General features: G+C 45.8%; 1 protein-coding gene across 1 annotated transcript in view; it reads right to left on the bottom strand.

The window, feature by feature from the left end:
- Positions 1-1,110: 1,110 nt before the first annotated feature.
- The window catches only part of SLC6A1 (solute carrier family 6 member 1), a 68,296-nt gene continuing 50,850 nt past the window's right edge, over positions 1,111-18,556 (bottom strand). The window contains exons 5-15 of the mRNA XM_050979214.1: positions 17,325-17,434; positions 17,081-17,213; positions 15,402-15,536; positions 15,178-15,281; positions 14,714-14,838; positions 12,524-12,636; positions 10,058-10,189; positions 8,977-9,079; positions 7,476-7,576; positions 5,879-6,046; positions 1,111-3,565 (exon numbers count right to left, since the gene is read on the bottom strand). Of these exons, the coding sequence (XP_050835171.1) occupies positions 3,461-3,565; positions 5,879-6,046; positions 7,476-7,576; positions 8,977-9,079; positions 10,058-10,189; positions 12,524-12,636; positions 14,714-14,838; positions 15,178-15,281; positions 15,402-15,536; positions 17,081-17,213; positions 17,325-17,434 (1,329 nt within the window). The 3' untranslated portion in view covers positions 1,111-3,460. The remainder of the gene's footprint in view (positions 3,566-5,878; positions 6,047-7,475; positions 7,577-8,976; positions 9,080-10,057; positions 10,190-12,523; positions 12,637-14,713; positions 14,839-15,177; positions 15,282-15,401; positions 15,537-17,080; positions 17,214-17,324; positions 17,435-18,556) is intronic.

The following is an 18,556-nucleotide window of genomic DNA, read 5'->3' as shown; positions in this document are numbered from 1 at the left end:
CCCCCAAAAGCAACACAGTGTTATTTTGGAATAAAAGCACATGTAGCTGAACTAATACTCTTGACGAGCAAGGACATGGATTTCTCCCAGGGCATCCTGCAGTCCTGTAGGGGAGATGTGACCTTATTTGCATTTTTCTTGTTGAATCGCTGTTGGGATTTCTGCAGCACGGCAAGAGCAAATTCCTCCAGGAGAACATGGAAATATCACAGCGCTAACGCAACACCCTCCATGTAGCTCCCTGCTCCTCAGCCCCTGCTGCCCCCCTGCCCTCCCACCACCCCCAGCCAGCAGCAACAGCCCTCGGCCCCTTCTTTTTCCATTTCCCTCTGTATTCCCTCTGTGTTGCCAAAATTGCTGCCACCCTTTTTCCAGAACAGTCTGGGACCTCCCCTGCCGGCCGCGGCCTCGCCGTGCGCGCTCCTCCCGAAGGTCAGCGCGTGGTGCTTGGAGGCTGCGATTCCCGACGCCTCTCTGGGGAGCCTTTTCCATTCGAATCAGGTCCTCTGATTGCTCGGGCTCTTCCTCAGCATGAAGCCCTGCTCCAGTTTTGTAGGCAGATAATTAAATCCCGAGCCCAGGAGCGGCGGTGCAGCTGCGCCTCGACTTCTCCTCCGCATCTTCTCCTCCGCGTCTTCTCCTCCGCATCTTCTCCTCCACATCTTCTCCTGGGCAGCCAAGGCAGGAGGACGGAGCTTGGGGAGCCATGGATCATCTGCCTGGGGAGTATCCAGCACTGGGATGGCTCCGAAACCAGGGAGGTTTTGGCAGCAGCAGCAGCAGCAGCAGCAGGAGTGCACGCGAGGAACCGTCGAAAACGTTCCAAAATCCATTTTTGTTCCCTTCTCCCGGAGCTGGCTCTGCCATCTTCCACAGGAGAATGAAAGCAGCAGGATGCCAGGAAGGGCTATCAACTGTCACCTCTTAAGCTCCCTGTGTAATGTGTGCACGTGCTAATTACACTGTGGGAATAGCATGGATTAATTATACACATCACAAGTGGGATACAGCGTTTTGGTATTTAAAGGATATTTTTATATCAATGACACTTTTGGAACTTGAGAATAGCACAGGTTGGGTTTGTCCAATGAAAGACTGCAAAATTCTGAATTTAATGTATAATATAACCTTTATTCTTTTTCCTCTAAACTCTTGGAAACTTACATAACAATCGTGCTTTAATTATGACACCGTTTATAGACATTTAAAATGCATCTTAATTTATAAATATTTTACATTTGGTCCATAGAACAGGTTGCAATTTACTAAATAATACTGTACTCTTTTAAACAGGCTCTGTATATATTTTTGAATATGTATATATTACATATATATTTTTTATATAGAGATAGATTTGCTTGGTGTTGGATATTTCCTTATTGCAAAAAGCATATATGATCATACAATAATCTTTCTTTTTCAGGGCAAGTACTACAAAAAAGATACAGCTATTCACAGTTTACACACAGTAGTTCTACAACACTAGTTTGTGCTATGTGATAACGTTTGTACAGCTTTTTGCTAAAGAGCAGGTCTGTCAAACATCTGTCATAATTGTTTACAATCAAACATTAAATACTGCATTTCTCTTAGAACAACATGGGACTCGGTTACATTAAACAATAAAGAGAAGGTCGGAGTTTTTAATCCTTAGTCTAATGAAATTCACAAGGATGGTGTATCACGTGTGATGTCTGTGTAGGATGTAGGGGTTCCTCTAAATCCCAAAGACTTACAGGACGTTCGCATCTCAGCTATGGCCGCTCAGGATGGAGCTTAGATCTCGTAGTGTTTTACATTTGACCTAGGTGTGAAACAGTTTAGAACCTACCCGACACACTCTGAGAGTTTAGGATGTAGCTTGAAATACATGTGTGTTATATATATATATTATTTCTACATAATGTGCTTGACATTCTGAGAATAATACCTTATTGCAAGAAGAACATGTTTGTCACCTTCAGACGAGAACAACGAAAAAACCCAACATTCACAGGTAACATGGTTTGTTTTTTTTTTGTTTTGTTTTGTTTGTTTTTTCTCCACGCAGTAGTTCTACATAAATTGTGCTATCTAACATTGTACGGTGCACAAAAAAAAGTTTGCTGAAAAGCACGTTTTTCATTGCACAGTTCTGTCACAGTCATTTACAATCAAACCTCACCCTCCCCAAAAAAAAAAAAAAAAAAAGGAAAAAATAAAAATAAAATTAAAAAGCCTCCTTGCCTGTCTTATCTTATAGCTGCCAAATGAGAAATCATTCCCCACACAGGGAGAACTTCCAGGGGCTGGCCGGGCTCTCTGGCCAGGTGGCAAACGCAGGGCGGAGCCCAGAGTGGCATTGCAGGGAACCAAAGAGCTCTCCTCGTGCCCTCAGCACCACCCAGCCCCTGGAAATGGAAATCCCACTGCTCTCAAGGTGCTGACCAGGTTGGGGGTTTGGGGGTGGGAGCTGGGGAAGCTCTGGAGCAGGGTCAGTCCAGCCCTGCGCTGGATCCTTAAGCCGTTGGTTTGGTTTCTATTGTGGTGGCAATGCAGTAAGAGCAGAGTGATAACAGCATGATAAAAGCCCAGGGAGTCTGAGCTTGAATGGCAAATACTTTGTATTTTACTCCTGGGAATCTCTAAGAGCTCTTGGCTATTACTTGGCTAAAAAAGTTAAAAGGCCTATTTATGCCTCTAACGTTGATTCACACGGATATCTTCTTTTTATAAGAAGCGAGATATGTACTTTTAAGGAAATTTATCACCTTGTTTGAAAGTCACCCTGAAAGGCTGAGCACAGCCAGTGTGTTTGGCCTGGGCTGCTCTGCCACAAACAACTCAATTTTTGCACTAGGAATGTTTATAAAGGCTGTGCCTGCTGTTAGGTGAAGGAAGAGCCTCTTCCCCCCTCAAATGGCCTCAGCTGGAACGAATTTTAAGGGCAGACTTTTGCACTGGAAATCACTTGTTTACAAAATACTCTGTTCTCTTTTTTGTACAAAACAAACTCCAAACTTAATTTTACTCCTGCAAAGTCAGAAATAACAGTCTTGGGATTCAGCGGTAAGAAATAGTGATCAACTACTAAAAATCAGCAGCACAAAACTTCAAATAGTCGTGCTAAAAGGTAGATTAAAAAGGTCTTGGCACATCAATTTACAAATTCCAAGGTATGCAACTACCATTGTGAAAGGATAAAAACATTAACAGTCTGTGGATTGCTGGAGAACACAAAATCACTGTCAAACATCTGAGCTCGGGCGGCTGGATCGAACCCATGGCGATTCCCTCGGAGTGGAGATGACCTTGGTGCTTTTTTTTTTTCCCTCTTTTTTTTTTTTTAATACTTATTTTTTATTTTTTTTTGCCACTAGAGGTAGGTAATTATATTCTCAGATGTGAATTTGTGGTCATATTCAACCGTATTTTTTGTTTTTCTGGAGGAGGAGGAGCGGTACTTGGAGGAGAGAGGAGTTTAGATGTAGGCTTCTTTGTTGGCAGAGTTGCTCTGTTGGGCCTGGTCTGGCCCGTTCTCAGGGTGGGTGATGTCTTCACTTGGCTGAATCATCACTTGGATGCGCTGTTCAAAGGACAACAGTAAATGTCAGGCAGCCAAAAAACTCTTTCTAACCTTACTCTCCTTTTTTTTAATTTTCCCTAAATACTTATAGACAATTCTTTACAGCCACCTCTCTTGCCAGGGACCAGCAGCCAGCCACTTCCACTAAACAGCATTCCAGCTCTGTCCTGAAGGTGCCAGGAGGAGCTGAAGAACCCTGTGTCAAATGCTGGGTGCCTGCAAGGAGCTTTCCTGGGGAAAAGGAATGAGGAGAGGCTCTGCTGCCAGCCCAGGGCCCAGCACAGGGGCTGCAGAGCTGGGCACCAGAGTGATGGGCATCTCCCCAGGAGAACTGAGAGTTCCTCCAGGGATAAACCACTGATTTAGAGAGTTTTAGAGAGTTTTATTCCTATTCTGTCTTTCCTCGTCCTTTTGTCCTCTCTGTTCCTTCAGCTTCTCTGCCCAGCTCATGGCAGAGAATGTATCTCAAAAAAGAAATCTCTCTTCTATCTCCAAAGAAATCTCTCTTATATCTCCAAAGAAATCCCAGCTTGGCTCCTCAGAGCCTCTCACTGGTGCAAGCCCCCCCATCACTTAATGCTAATGATTTGTCAGTGCTTTCAAAAATGAGCCCTTGATCCACAACAAGGCTGAGATGAGGAACTTTTACTGTGGTCTCACACGACCCTGCCCAAAGAGCAGCTGTGTTTTAGGGCACAGTTCTCCTCTTGCACCTAAAAGCTTTCATGAGACCAAGGGAAATCTTTTCAAAATGTAGGAGCTAAGAACAGGCAGGGAGGGAACCAAAAAAAAAAAATCAAACCCCAGATTTTTTTGTGCAGACTTCTTTGAAGCCTCACTGAGTCCTTCAAAATTTGCTGAAGACAAATATTTGGATCAAGATCTGAGCATTTCACGAGGCATCACTCGTCAATTCTGCTTAAGATCATCCAGCCCTTTGCAAAGATGGCTCTGTCAGCTGATTTTAGAATATTCCAGAAGTTCTGACAAATTCCTTCTGACAGTCTTTGCTTGCCACAGTCACAGAGTGTTTCAGCACTTGGGCTGGAGAGCTGGCTGGGATGTACAGAGAGGGAAAACTGAGGATCCACCCGGGCTGAAAAAATGAGGTGTGGTGATGGCAGGTGGCTCCTGAACGGTGTGTGGGGCAATACTGGGGTCAGTATTTCCCAGCACAGCTCTGAGGACCTCAGAACCCTCTGAAACAGAAACTGACTGAGATGAAAACTGTCTAAAAACACCCCCTGACTCTCTTCCATGAGAAGTGTTGCCTCCTTTAAAAAAGGAGCAGTCAGGGAGAGGCTGAGAGCAATAAGAAGAAAGCCCCAGTGCTCCTCACAAAGTGCCTGCTGGCAGAAAGCCCTCGAATAAAGGCTCAGGGGAAGGGCTCCCCAGGTGCTCCCTGCCCTCCCTCCCAGCTGCAGCAGAGCAGGGCAGTGGAATGCAGGAGATGGAGCCTCGGGGGCCATCAGGGACATGCAGAGCAGGCTCACTCAGCAGACTCTCACTCCCAGGGTTTGGTAGCTCAGCCCCTGATTTTGATTCCAGCTCCCCAGAGCATCCCCTGCCCCGTGTCTCACACGAATCAGGGCACATTTCCATCCTTTGCCAGCCTCTCCTCTGTTTTCTAGGTGTGAGGAGCTGGAATGCCAAGAGTCTGCAGCTGCCAGAGCAGAGATAAGGACCCTGTGGAACGTGGGGAATTGTGCTCAGCAGCAGATGGCTCAGACACTCTCTTGTCTTTTGGCTGGCACTTTGATGGCTTTTTTTGGCTCAAAGCAAAAAAAAAAAAAAACCAAAAAAAAAAAAACAAACTGGAAAGGGGGAAATAGATGACAGGAAAGAAGTGCCCAGCAATCTTTGATTGCACAGGTAAAATCCCTTGGCCCAGGATTCTTCTCCTGGGAAGCTGAGAAGCCTCAATAAAAAAGGAAAACAATTCTTATCTCATTTACTTCTGCTGTGCTGTGCTGATGTGGAATGTGTTTGGAGATTGTTCACCCACAGGGGATTGTTCCATTGGGTTCATGTGAGTTGTTTTGACTTAATGACCAATCAGGGCCAGGCTGTGTCAGACTCTGGAGAGAGTCACGAGTTTTCATTATTATTTTTTAACTTCTGTCAGTATCCTTTCTTTATTCTTTAGTACAGTTTAGTATAGAATTCTATATTATAATACAGTATCTCAAAATAGTATATCTTAATATATAATACCTTAAAATAACAAATCCTTTTAAGAACATGCAGATTCATCACTCCTCCCTTCACCTGGCCCCCCCAAAGGCAACACCAAGGGGGTTGGGACAGGCTTACCTGTTTTAGGGAGCCTTTCAGGGTGAGGAACATGTATGCCATGTAGCCAGGGATCAGCACCATAGAGGACAGGGCCATGAACCAGCCCACCCCCTGGCCCCACTTTGGGAAGACGTAGCTGCCCATGGTCAGGGGGGTCATCTGCACAGCACTGAAGATGAACACTCCCTGCAAAAGCAGAAGGGAGGGTTTGGGGTCAGCTTCCCACCCTGTCCTGGCTTCAGGAGTTTTTCTGGAGCTCCCCTGCCAAATCGAGTGTTTCACCTCAAAGCTGTGTGTTTTCACACACAAACCTGCACCTCAGGCAATCCAGGTGTGCTGCTGGCAGCAGGGAATTCCTTGGATGAGCTGCACAGAGCCAGGGGGAAGGGGCTGCTGGGGAAAATAGGGATCCTGGGAATAGCTGTGGACATGTACACGGTGCCATCGAGCAGCCACCCTGCTTTTGGAGTGTTCTCCAAGGATGCCCTGCAGACACAGAATTCCAGGGGCTATTCCCAGGAAAATCTCCTATCCTGGCCTGTCTCAAATGGCTGAAGCAGCCAGGAAAACCTGCCAAAGTGAATCAGGAGAGGGGGAGGCTGGTTCTGCCCCCAGGCTGGGCCCTTGTGCAGGGCAGATTCCCAGAGGAGGGTGCAGAGGCAGATTGTTACCCCTGCTCTGAGCTGGGCTGGGCAGCACCTTCTGCTGAGGGCTGGGCAAAGCTGGCCAGCCTGGAAATGCTGGGCATCCTCCTCCTGTGCCACTGACATAAAATGTACCTCCCTTGCCTTTATGTCTTTTACAGAAATGCAATCTGCCCTGCTCTGGGATGACTCGAGGAACTCACAACAGGAGCAAAGACATTTCTGTCTCTTTTTAGTGCTCCTCATTTGCCTTCTCTGGTTAAATGCTGGCTCCTGTGTCATTGTGGCTGCTGGGTGGGTTTGTTACATTGCATCTGGGCTCAGTGCCTGTGCAAGTTTACATTTATTTCATTACTACTTCACAAGGTGCTGGAAGGGATTAACTGGGTGAAGTTTAGAACCAGGAGAAGGCTGTTCTGTGGTTTCCAGCACAGGTTCCTTGCAGAGTTTGCCAGAAAACCCCCAGCAATGGGGTACAAAATGATTAATATGAATTAATCACTCAGAATGCCACGAGGGAAGAACAAGAGTTTAGAACCCTGCTCTGTCACCAGAGGTGCTTGTGGAGGAGTTCAGTTTACAGAATGTTGGCATTTTTGGGCATGGGGAAAATTTAGATTTTCGATTGCTAATTTCTATTTAAGAGCACCAAAAAAAAAAAAAAAAGGTCAAAATTTATTCCTTACAGTTTTCTAACTCTGCCAATCCACCTCTTGAGAAATAAATATTTTGGCTTCTCTTTTTAGGGAAGAAAACTGTCTTTCCAGTTTTCCTGGAATGACACTGCTTTTTGCTTATTGCCTTCAATGGGATTGCTCAAATCCTTAAACCAGGAGTGAGGCAGGGCTAATATGAACCTGTGGGGCTGGAAACCACAAGGCTGCAGCACCCAGGCCACTCATTTACAAAATAAAAATTAAAATTAAAATTAAAAAAAAAAAACAAAAACAAAATAAAAGTTTGTTCCTTACTGCCACAATGATAGGAGTGAAAAAGGACCAGCAGAGTTTCCACCAGATGCAGGGTCTGTATCCCACCATCTCTTGGATGTTGTCATAAAATCTATTAACACCTGGGTACAGAAATAAGAAACAGCACAGAAACATGTCAGGTAGGGGAGTGGATGGGAAGCTCAGTGGTTCTGAGAGACATAGTCATAAAATATGATTATATTTGGAAGCTCTAAAAAGATCTCAGGATAACTTTTCCTCTGTCTGGATGGCCAAAAAAAAAAGTACAAGCTCAAAAGCACCAAAAAATCACCTGTTCTCACTCTTCCACATCAGAATTAATTAAATAGAGACCAGCAAACTAATTCCCATGCCAAATGAGGGAGCTGCACATGGAGAAGGTCAGATGCAAGAAACACCCTTGACTGATTGATTTCAGCTCTAGGTTATATTGGGATGAGAAATTTGGGGTGCATTTTACAAGTATAACCCCCAAACCCATCCCAGCATTACCCAGCTCTGATGCAGTGCCCACCATGCCTGGGCAGGCGTGGAGCTGAAATCAGAGGGGCTCTCCTGCTGCTCCCCAGCCTGTGTTTTATTCATTTTTATGAATAAAAATGAATAAAACACAGGCTGGGGAGCAGCAGGAGAGCCACAGGCTGGGGAGCAGCAGGAGAGCCCCTCTGATTTCAGCTCCAGACACAGCTTGGGGGGCAGACACAGCCCCCCAAGCTGTGTCTGCCCCCAGCTCCTGGCTCTGATTCCTCCAGCCTGGAGCTGATCATTCCAAGTGTGGCCACCCCAGCTCCTTGTGGGGTCCCTCCCAGCTCAGAATATTCTGTGATTTCTGGAGGAGTTTTGGGGTCCCTTTCCATGTGCTGGGTTCTCCAGCAGTGCCTCTCCCCTGTTGAATGCTGTTCCATCCTCTCAGGCCCACTGAAATCCAGCAGGAAGCCCTGGAGCAGCTGGAGTGCCTCAGTGATGATGGGAGCAGCTCCTTGGAGGAGCTGGCACAGCTCTGGGGTGAAAAATGCCCTGTGGCAATGTCCCACAGACCCATTAGTGCTTAGAGCCACAGGCTGCCAGTCCAGGCTTCTGGATGTTTCAGGGTGATTATTCCCTGACTGACCAGGGAGCCTGGCTCACTGCAGGACCCTGGAGTGGGAGAATTTCGGGGAAAAATGAAATATTGCAAATCCCAAGAGCCCTGAGGAGATTATGTACCCAACAGCTCTGCAGAGCCAGGCTTCCCAAGGGAGTGGGGCAGGAAAGGAGATGGAATTTCCCTTTTATATATCACCCTTTTAATATTCCTGAAACTCTTCATGGCCCCCAGGCCTCCAGGTGGGGTGTTTGAAAGGCAGCAGCCCCTTCCACAGGCCAACTTTGAATTATATCCACAGAAAAACAAAGCCACGTTCAGTTCCACCCCCAGCACGTGCACCTCAGCCAGGGGTCAGGGGATGAATGATCCTCAGGGTGTGTGAAGCTCAGGGAAAGATCAAAGCAGGCTGCTTACCATAGCACCAGGATATCGAGATGCACTCAAAGAATACAAGGAACAAGAGACTCATTCCACTGGCAGAGTAGTAGTCAAAAAGCTTAAACACATAGATTCCACCCTGGAATGGAGAAGAAAGAATTAAAAATAGAGCAAGGCCTCCAGCTTCAAAATGTAAGGTACAAACTAACAGATAGGGGCTTATTAGTGTGAATTAAACAGGTCAAATTTTTTCGAGGCTTGAGGTCAATCCTGACAAAATTAAGATTGCTGCTGTTTAAACTTAAAAGTTTAATTTTGCTGTTTGCTCTTTATTTGATATTTTAATCGTAATTTAATCATTTGCCTCAAACATTTGCAAAGCCAACATCTCCAGCTGCCACTTTTAGGACTGTAGGAATCTGGGGATGTGCATTTTGCTGTCCCCTGAGCCCTGCAGGGGACACCCAGGTAGGGCCTTGTTGGGACTTACCTAAAACCAGAGGGAATAATTAAGGGAATAAAAATCAATTCTATTTATTGGAGGGCCTGCAGGTACATTTAGGGCAGGTGAAATCCCCCAGGGGCTACACCCAAAATGGAAAATGTTTCCCAGGTTTTTATACTTTTATAAGTTTGGTCCATTTGCACACTGGGGGTTGATCTGCCAATTCCAGCTCCAGGGAATGAAGTCACTGACCCCAGGTTTGCTCCCCCCAAGTCCCTTTTGTTCCCATCTCTGGGCCCTGGGGCAGTGAGGTGTCCTTGATTGCCAGGCCTGGAGAGGAATTGCTGTGTCTGCCCAGAATGGGAAAGCTGCAGCTGACCCTGGCTGTGGGGTTTGGAGTTACACACCAAAGAGCTGCAGGAGTGCAAGGAGATGGAAAATACAACAGCTACATAAAAAAAAGCAAAAAAAAAAAAAAAAAAACCCTAAAACCAATAAAAATGAATAAAACACAAATAAAAATATCAAAGCTAAAATCTTAAGGGCGTTCTCCTCTTAAACCAGCCAAACCCAAGCGTCAGTCACTGCCAGTGCAGGGGCTGGCAGAGATGCCTGGCTGGGCTGGGGAGGGAGGATGGAGGAGCAGGGCAGAGCAGCCCAGGGCAGCAGTACCTGAGTGATGTTGGACAGCCCTATCACGTAGGACACGATGCACACCACGGCGATGAAGAGCTCGCGGCGGTTGCGCAGCAGCTTGGGGAACTCGTCCACCAGGGCAGTGATGAAACCTTCCACGGTGCAGAACTGCAGGGAGAGGGGACACAGGACACACTCCAGAGCCCAGCTGGACACGGAACACACCCCAGAGCCCAGCACGGGGTTTTGGGGAGCAGTTTGGGGTTGGAGCCTTGGCTGGCCTGAGGCTGCAGCCGTCCAGCGAGAAGGGAAAATTCGCTCGGCTGCAGCGGAAGCTCTGCTCCTGAATATCCCTGGTTCTGTCTAAAGAGATCTGTGCAAAGAGATTTCCAGCTCGAGGAGCACTCAGAATTCTAAGCTATGCACTGCTGCTTTCGCTCTGTGAACAGGAACTGCTCTTTTTTTGTAATAAAGATGATAAACCTTCCGTCGAGGGCTTTGGTCCCTCGGTGCTACAAAATAAACTTCTTTTTTATGTGATTTACTCACACACCAGAGAGCCAACACACAAAGTCTAACCAGACTGGCTCTTCACACAGAAGGTTAAAGATTCTCACATAATTCTCATATGTAATAAATCAAAAATCCTCTGTGTCCCCAGAAAACATTTTTGTTTTTTGTTGAGGCTGTGCCCTCCAAATGGCCCCATTCCAGAATCCTTCTCTGTGCCTATATTCAGATAAATGTTATCATTATGGTGGCTGAAATGTGAAAACCAGAAGGTAAGTGAAGTTGTATTAATTTTCAGCAGAGAAAATAGAATTCAAGCAATGGTTACAGCCCCTGTAAATTACAGTGGATGAAATGTTTCAGTGACAGACAGAAAATGCAGAGAGCATGACAGCCTGTAGATACATATTCCTTTTAATAATATTAGACCACCTTCCTCAGCTGTTAGTTGCCTAGAGACAAATGCTTTCAAGAATATTTTTGACCCAATTTTTCACAGCAGTTTCCCCCCCCCCCAGATTGAGCAGTGGGTTTTAATGTCAAGCCTGAAGCTCACTGAAAAACAAAGAAATAAAAAGTGTAAATGTTCAACTTTCTTTCATCTCCCAGGATAAAATTCCCTCTCGGTCTTTTTGTGTTTCCAGGCTGGAGTCAGCTTGGATTTGTAGAAAAGGATGGATTTTCTCTCCTGGTCCATATTCCAGTAAATCCCACATTCCTTTAGGTGCTGGGAGGGCTGTGCTAGGGACTGGGAGCTGCTGCTTTGCCAGCTGCAGCTGAGTGCAGGTAAATCAACACATCTGCCCAGGAATGGGCTCCTAAAAATCACCCAAGGGTTCAGCAGCCAGGGGGGACTTCCTGACCAAATCCTCCATGTGTTCCTTGTAAAAGAGGGCAGGGTGCTCTCCTGAGCGCTGCCACTGGGGCTGTTCTCTGTGTTAAAATTAGCCCTGATTAACAAGAGGTTTTGTTGGGCATTGTTATTTCTAAAGGGCTTTGTCTCATGCTCTGTGCATTTTCATTTGTGTCACAGTCAACTTTTCTAATGATGCTATGTGTTAATTATTTAACAGTTTAATCTAGACAGAGAATATCTTGGATTTGCAAACCCCAGGGCTGAGCCTCCTCCTTCATTCCCAGTTGTCAGATATCACCCAGAGCTTAGGCACAGCCTGAACCAATAAATTGGTGATCCTTTCCCTTGGGAAGGGATTTCAGAACACATCAAAACCCAGAATATCCTCAGCAACCACCCCACTGCCCCCTGAATCAACTCCAGAGCTTGAAATGAAATGTGTGCTGTGTGGTTTTGCTCCAGTGGTGAGCTCTGGAGCCACCCTGCAGAAATTCCTGTGGCATCCAGATCTTGTCAAACATATCCCAGTGTCTCCACACAGCTGAACATGGCACAGGTATATTTAACATTGTGATTTAACAGGGAATATTTTACAGGTAAGCTCCTTTTTGCCTGCAGAATACATTTTCTGCCCATTTTTCACGTGCTTCCAACAGTTCATGAAAGAGCAAAGGTGTTCAGGCATCAGGTTTTTTACTCAGTCTTTCCTGAGTGCCTCCCATTCTTTGTTGGATTATTCCAGGGACCATCCTGCCCCACATCCAGCTGGCAGTGGAGAGCACAGGTAGAGCCCTGCTGTGGTGCTCTGTCTGAGCAAAATAGCAAAGCAGCAGCTGACACTCTGAATTTAGAGTCATACATTGAAGAACTGCAGGATTCCAAATATATGAAAAACAAAAAAGCTAAATATATAAAGAATCATAATATAAAATAATGCTAACATAAAATAAATAATCCTGAATTACTATTTAAACCCTAAATTATAAAACAAATAATCTTAAATTATTAAATGAATCCTAAATGATAAAATAAATAATCCTAATAGAAATAAATAAAATACAAATAAAAATATCCGACCTGGTTCCGCCCAGTGGCAGAAAAATCTGTGTTTTTATTTGTTTCCAGCCCAGTTTTACCTGACTGTCAATGCCAAGCATGAGCAGCATGGAGAAGAAGAGGATTGCCCACAAAGGGGAGATGGGCAGCTGTGTCACTGCCTCTGGGTAAGCCAGAAATGCCAGTCCAGGGCCTGGGGGAGAGACAGGAGACACACATCAGTGCAGGGCTGGGGATGGCACCCTCTGCCCCTGCTGGGGTGAGCAGAGATCTCAGTGTTCATTGCTGGGGTGAGCAGAGATCTCAGTGCTGGGTGAGCAGAGATCTCAGTGCTGGGTGAGCAGAGATCTCAGTGCTGGGTGAGCAGAGATCTCAGTGTTCAGTGCTGGGGTGAGCAGAGATCTCAGTGCTGGGTGAGCAGAGATCTCAGTGTTCACTGCTCCCTGACCCCCAGGGCACTGCAGGCACCTGGGTTTGAAAGTGAACCAGCCAAAACCAAAATGCCAAAAATGCCCCCCAAAGCCCCCCAGAGCCAACCAGGCAGGATACTGGGTGGGCTCTGCTGCTGCTCTGAGAGCCCTGGTACAGCCCAGGCAGGAAGGCTGTCCCTGGCTGGGGTCACTCCTTCAGGCACCCCCAGGCAGCTTTTGGCAGCTGCCCTCTCCTGCTTTGACCCTTCAGAAGAGAAGCAGAGACAGCTCAGCAGTGGTGGAGACACTTCCCAGCATTTCCAGTACTGCCATTTGCTGCTCCCTTCCACTCACTCCCTCTAAATACACATTTGAACAAACTCTGGCATTGTGGACCACCAAAGTTTTAATTTTTCTTCTTGCTAACTGCAGATTGGGGGCAGAGTGTTAAACCCCTATTTAAACCCCTGTTTTAAACCCCTGTTTAAAAGGGGTTTTTTTGATCTCATGGCATAGCTGGACATCAGGGTCAGAGGAAAAACCAGCAAATTCAATAAACACAGAAATAAAGCTTCACCTAAGGAGTGCCTCTGATTTTTCAGCTTTTATTAAATGTCTGTCAGTGACAAGGGCTTGGTCCCAGCCCCCAAACCAGTGGAGCAAGGGTGGCATGAACACCTGGATTGCCAAAGTCTAATGAGGGTTTTGAAGCAATTAATTACTGACAAAAGCAGATATGACTGGAAGGCAGTTCCAAATAGCAGGGCTAAAAGCAAAATAAACTTCAGATAAATATGTTAATTTTACTCTGTTTGGCATTCCACAGAAATGCAGCTATGCCTTTTAATGATACCATTTGTTTTACAAGGCTGTGTAAAAGATGGCAAAACAACCTCTCACGGTGGTAAAATCTGGCACCAGCCCCTGAGCTTACTAGGAGAAATTGAAGCCTTAATTAAAGGGTCAAAATTTTAAATATCCTTTGCACTTAGTGGCCATGGGCATCTTTCAGAGGTCTGTTATCAAATGTACTTAATGTGATGTAAAAATATTGTGGTGCTGGCAGGTGTAGCCTTTATATAACTCCTTCTGTATCAAAGACATAAATCCAAAAAGCTTATTTCACACCCCACTGCCTTTCCAGAGCAGCTTTTAATAACAGTGCCTGCCATCATCATTTTGCACCTCATCACTTTGTATGTGTAATGTATTGAAGATTATTTTCAGGGCTTAAGCTCTCTCCTTTCCTGGCCAAGGAGATATTTCAGTGGGTTGTGTTTGCTAATGCAGTCACCCAGATTTTGCCCACCAGTGAGCTCCAGCCAAGCTCTGAGTTATGAGATCCCTCCCTGTGGCCAGAGCTGCTAAGTGAGTGTCTGGTGCACCAGCTGGGTCAGGGCAGCCATCTGCTCTGCTGCTTTAAGCTTTTTCAGCTGGAAGACACACAAGAAACTGCAAGGAAGAACAGAACCCTCCCATGGACAGCTCCCCAGCTCCCTGCCCCCAGTAAAATGTCTTTCATGGTGCAGAGTCAGGTGAAACAGGTGGAGGTGTGAACAGGGGGAAATGGATCTGCCTCCAAGGGCTTCACCTCCAGACATGGGAAAAGGAATTAAAACCCAACTGAACTGGGAAATATGAGTTTAAAAACCACCCCAAAATGACCAGAATTCCTCCTGCTCTGCCTGGAGTGGGTTGGGACAGCACTTTTCCTTCTGCCTTTCCTTCTGGGAGACGGAGGGGACAGGGAGCTGAGAAGCTGGGAGGAGGGATTTTGAGCAGCTGCAGGAACAAACCTACAAGCAAAGAAAACCAAAACAAACCCCTGATGCACAGCTTAGAGGAAAAGATTTCGGGTACCTGATGCTGCAACATCTGCAATTGGCCTCTTTGTGACATTGGCCATGAATCCCACAATGGAGAAGATGACAAAGCCAGCAAACATGCTCGTGCATGAGTTTATGCAGCACACTATGATGGAGTCCCTGAAACAAAGGGAAGGGGCTTTAAGCAGCAGGGAAAGCAAATGTTCATCCTTTTTGGGTTGCTTTTATTTATTGATTTATTTATTTATTTTTTTGTCCTGTGGAGAGATCTCGATGATTTAGGATTTCACAGTTTAGGGTTTCCCAGTCTGGGTTCCATTCCATGCTGGGGCAGTCTCTCCCACTGGTGTAAAAGCAGTTGCCCACCTCACCCCCAGCCAGACAGGACAGCTAATATCCCACACTCAACTTTATTTCAATTATCTGTGCACAGAGACAGAGCCCAGCTCCAGCTGAGACAGGCCAGTGCCACTGCAATATGTGCAGTCATCTGCTTACCTGTAAACATTATTGTGGAAAGGGTTGTAACTCCCAAGGGCAATCAGTGACCCAAGACCCAAACCGTAGGAGAAGAAAATCTGTGTGGCAGCATCCAACCAAACCTGATTGCAGAAAACAATTTTTTTTAAAAAAATCTCTTTTTGCACTTGAGGAGCTGCTCATAAGTCTGAAAGGGGAACAGTGAGGAGTGAACCTTTGGTTTATCAGCATGCAGAATTTACCTCAGAGTCTGAAAGCTTGCTGAAGTTGGGAGTTATGTAGAATAAAATGCCTTCCTTTGCTCCAGGCAGTGTTACACCACGGAAGAACAAGATCAGCAGCATAACATAGGGATAGGTAGCAGAGAAATACACCACCTGATGGGGAGAAACAAGGCAGAGTAAGCGTGCAAGGAAGGATGATCAAAAGCATTTGCTCCCTGAAAATACTCTAGCAGAAACTGAGGATGGCTCTTAAAATTGAGGCATTTTTCAAGGAAAAGGCTTGGGAAGTGCCTACAGCAAAATTCCCTAAACTCCAGCTCTAAAGGCAGGTGGCTGTTGCCTATTTTTCTGAAAAGAGAACAGAGTGGACTAGGATGTTTTCACACTTTTTTTTTTTTTTTTTTTGGTATTTAACACAAGGAAGTCCCAAAAGCCCAAGGATCATGGCACCAGGATCCTGCTCAGAAAACATCTGGCAGTTCATTTTTCCTACTCCCTCCTCCTCTGTATTACAGGCTCCTAGTTTCTTGCCTTTTCAGAGGTCCTATTAGAAACCCTTCCTGGAGCCAGACTCAGCCCTCTTTTTGCCCTCTTTTTGCCCTCTTTTTGACCTCTTTGTGCTTGGGAGACAGGAGAAAGAAAATGGTTTGCTCTGAGCTCAGCTGGGCCCTGTCCAACACACAGCTCGAGGTGGGTCACAGTTATCACCTCCTGCCAAAAACTAACAATCTGTTCCCCCAGTGTGAAGAAATCCCAGCCCCCTGCACCAGACCTGAGGCCTTCTAACCCAACACCAAGCTCCATTGCTGTGGCTTTTCACTTCCCTGGGATTTTTTCCGACAGGGAAAGGCAAGAGCCATCGTCAGATGTTGCTGCCCTTTCATTCAGAAAGGTCTCTCAAGAATGTAATTTCCTTTAATTGATTAGCAAATCCTGATTTCCACTCACAGCCAGCAGAACCTCAAGAAGCACAGGGTGAAATCCTGTGAAAGGACCTCAAATGTTTCTCACTCCCATGAGGGAAGGTGGGAGCAGCTCTTCCCAACACTTCCTTACATATCCAAGTCCAGCAAGAATTTTGCATTTATTGCACAGTTCTTCTGAACATTCCAGCTGGTTTGGATAGCAATAGAGTGATGATGAAGAGGTTTGGTTCCAGCAAGAATTTTGCATTTATTGCACAGTTCTTCTGAACATTCCAGCTGGTTTGGATAGCAATAGAGTGATGATGAAGAGGTTTGGTTCCAGCAAGAATTTTGCATTTATTGCACAGTTCTTCTGAACATTCCAGCTGGTTTGGATAGCAATGGAGTGAGGATGGAGTGGTTTGGTTCCAGCAAGAATTTTGCATTTATTGCACAGTTTTTGCTGGAACCAAACCCCTTCATCCTCACTCTGCTGCTATCCAAACCAGCTGGAATATTCATCCCAGGAAGAAGTGAGAATATTTTTGGGTGATTTTATACCTGTCCAAGCCAAGAGGCCTGTAAGTGAAGCATCTAAGGCTGTGGTCTGACCTAGCTAGAGAGGAGCCAGCTCTTCCTAAAACATAGGGCTGCATCAATCCAGGAAAACACCAATCCTTCACAGAGCTCTGACTGCCAAACTACCCCTGGCACCTCTTACCTCAAGAACTCTCAGAATATTTGAGCAAAACGGGCATTTTTAATTGAGGGGCATTCACTTTTGGATCTTACCTTTCCAGTCCAGCCTACCCCCTTCCAGATACAAAAATACACCAGAATCCAGGCGATGGCCAGGGTGATTGCCAGGGGCCATCGGATTTGCCCGGGCTTTTCCAAGCCGTCGGTCATTTGGTGCATGTTGCGTCTGCAAGGAGCCAACACAACATTTGGCAAAGGATTCAGAAGGTGAAACGGGAAGGGCAGGAAGGTGATCCTTGGACATGCATGGGAAGGAGAGAGGAAAAGCTGAGCTTACTCCCAGAACTCCACCACGGCGCTCGTCATGTTGGTGGTGTTTGCTAAGGTGTAGTTGGAGAAGCAGCGGTCGGTGTTCCAGGGGTTCTCACAGTGTTTCCAAGGAAGAGTCTGGAGAAGGGAGAGCACCAAAAACCTGCAGTCCAGCACTTCTTAATCTTAAGGATTACCTCAAGTTTCTCTTTCTCCGCTAGGACTGATGGCTGAGTGCAGAACTAAAGCACCTGGAGCTCTGCAGGCATTGATCTCCCTGGGGTGAGAGTGATTTCAATTCCCATCAGTTGGGGGAGGCAGGTGTGGAAATATTCCCTCTTTTCCTTAACACAGCAGCCAAAACGCTCTGGATTCAACACACTCACCATGAGAGTATGCTGAAACAGCAGAAAGGACCTCCTGGAGGTCCTGGTACCTCTTGCTGCACAAGAGAGAACAAAATTGGGATGGTTATTGATCAGAGTTTCATTTTCCCCTCGGGTCAGGGGGTAATTGGAGAAAGGTGAAATCTCCATCTGTTACGTGCATGTTCTGCACGTGTCCATCCCATCTTTCAGAAGTCCTGAGGAGCAGAACCTGTTTCTCATGGTATCCATTAGAATGAGCCTCATTTACAGACAATTTATAGACCTTTTTGGTGGCAATTGTTGGGAAATCCTCTCACAGAACTGCCGTGCTTTATACACAAGGAGAAGAGGCTTCAAGGGAATTAGAGGTCAATATTCATTTAACATGGGCCTCAAGAAACACTTCCAGACTCTGCCTGACCTTTCACATCAATAACAATTCTGAGGAAAACAAAGCAGAAATGGTTGTGTCACTCCCAGACAGTAATTAATGCAAATTTGGTCAAGGCAAAATTCTTTAAAGCCAAGAACAAGCAAGCATGAGCAAAATTTATAGAAGAGACAATTGAACAATGATGCATTAATTATATGCAACTTATGTAAGAATGCTTCCTCAGATGGCCAAACCCCACAAATCAGACAGGACTTACTCAGCTGATGAATCACCCTTGAGGGGGGGAAAAAAAGGCAGCTAAAAATAAAGTAAACAGGAAAGAAAACAAAGCAAAAATAACAACAATGAATGGAAGTTCAGAGCTAATCACATCACAGACCTTCCATTCCATGGGGGTTTCTTTGATAAATCCCTCCATCTTAAAACCACCTTGCAATGATAATATTTCCCAAAGAATTTGTGTTTGTGTGGCTGCTACTGAAGAACCAAAATTATTAA

The sequence above is a fragment of the Serinus canaria genome, chromosome 12 (assembly GCF_022539315.1).
Source record: "Serinus canaria isolate serCan28SL12 chromosome 12, serCan2020, whole genome shotgun sequence".
NCBI classification, from domain to species: domain Eukaryota; kingdom Metazoa; phylum Chordata; class Aves; order Passeriformes; family Fringillidae; genus Serinus; species Serinus canaria.
This window is presented reverse-complemented; position numbering and strand designations above follow the sequence as displayed.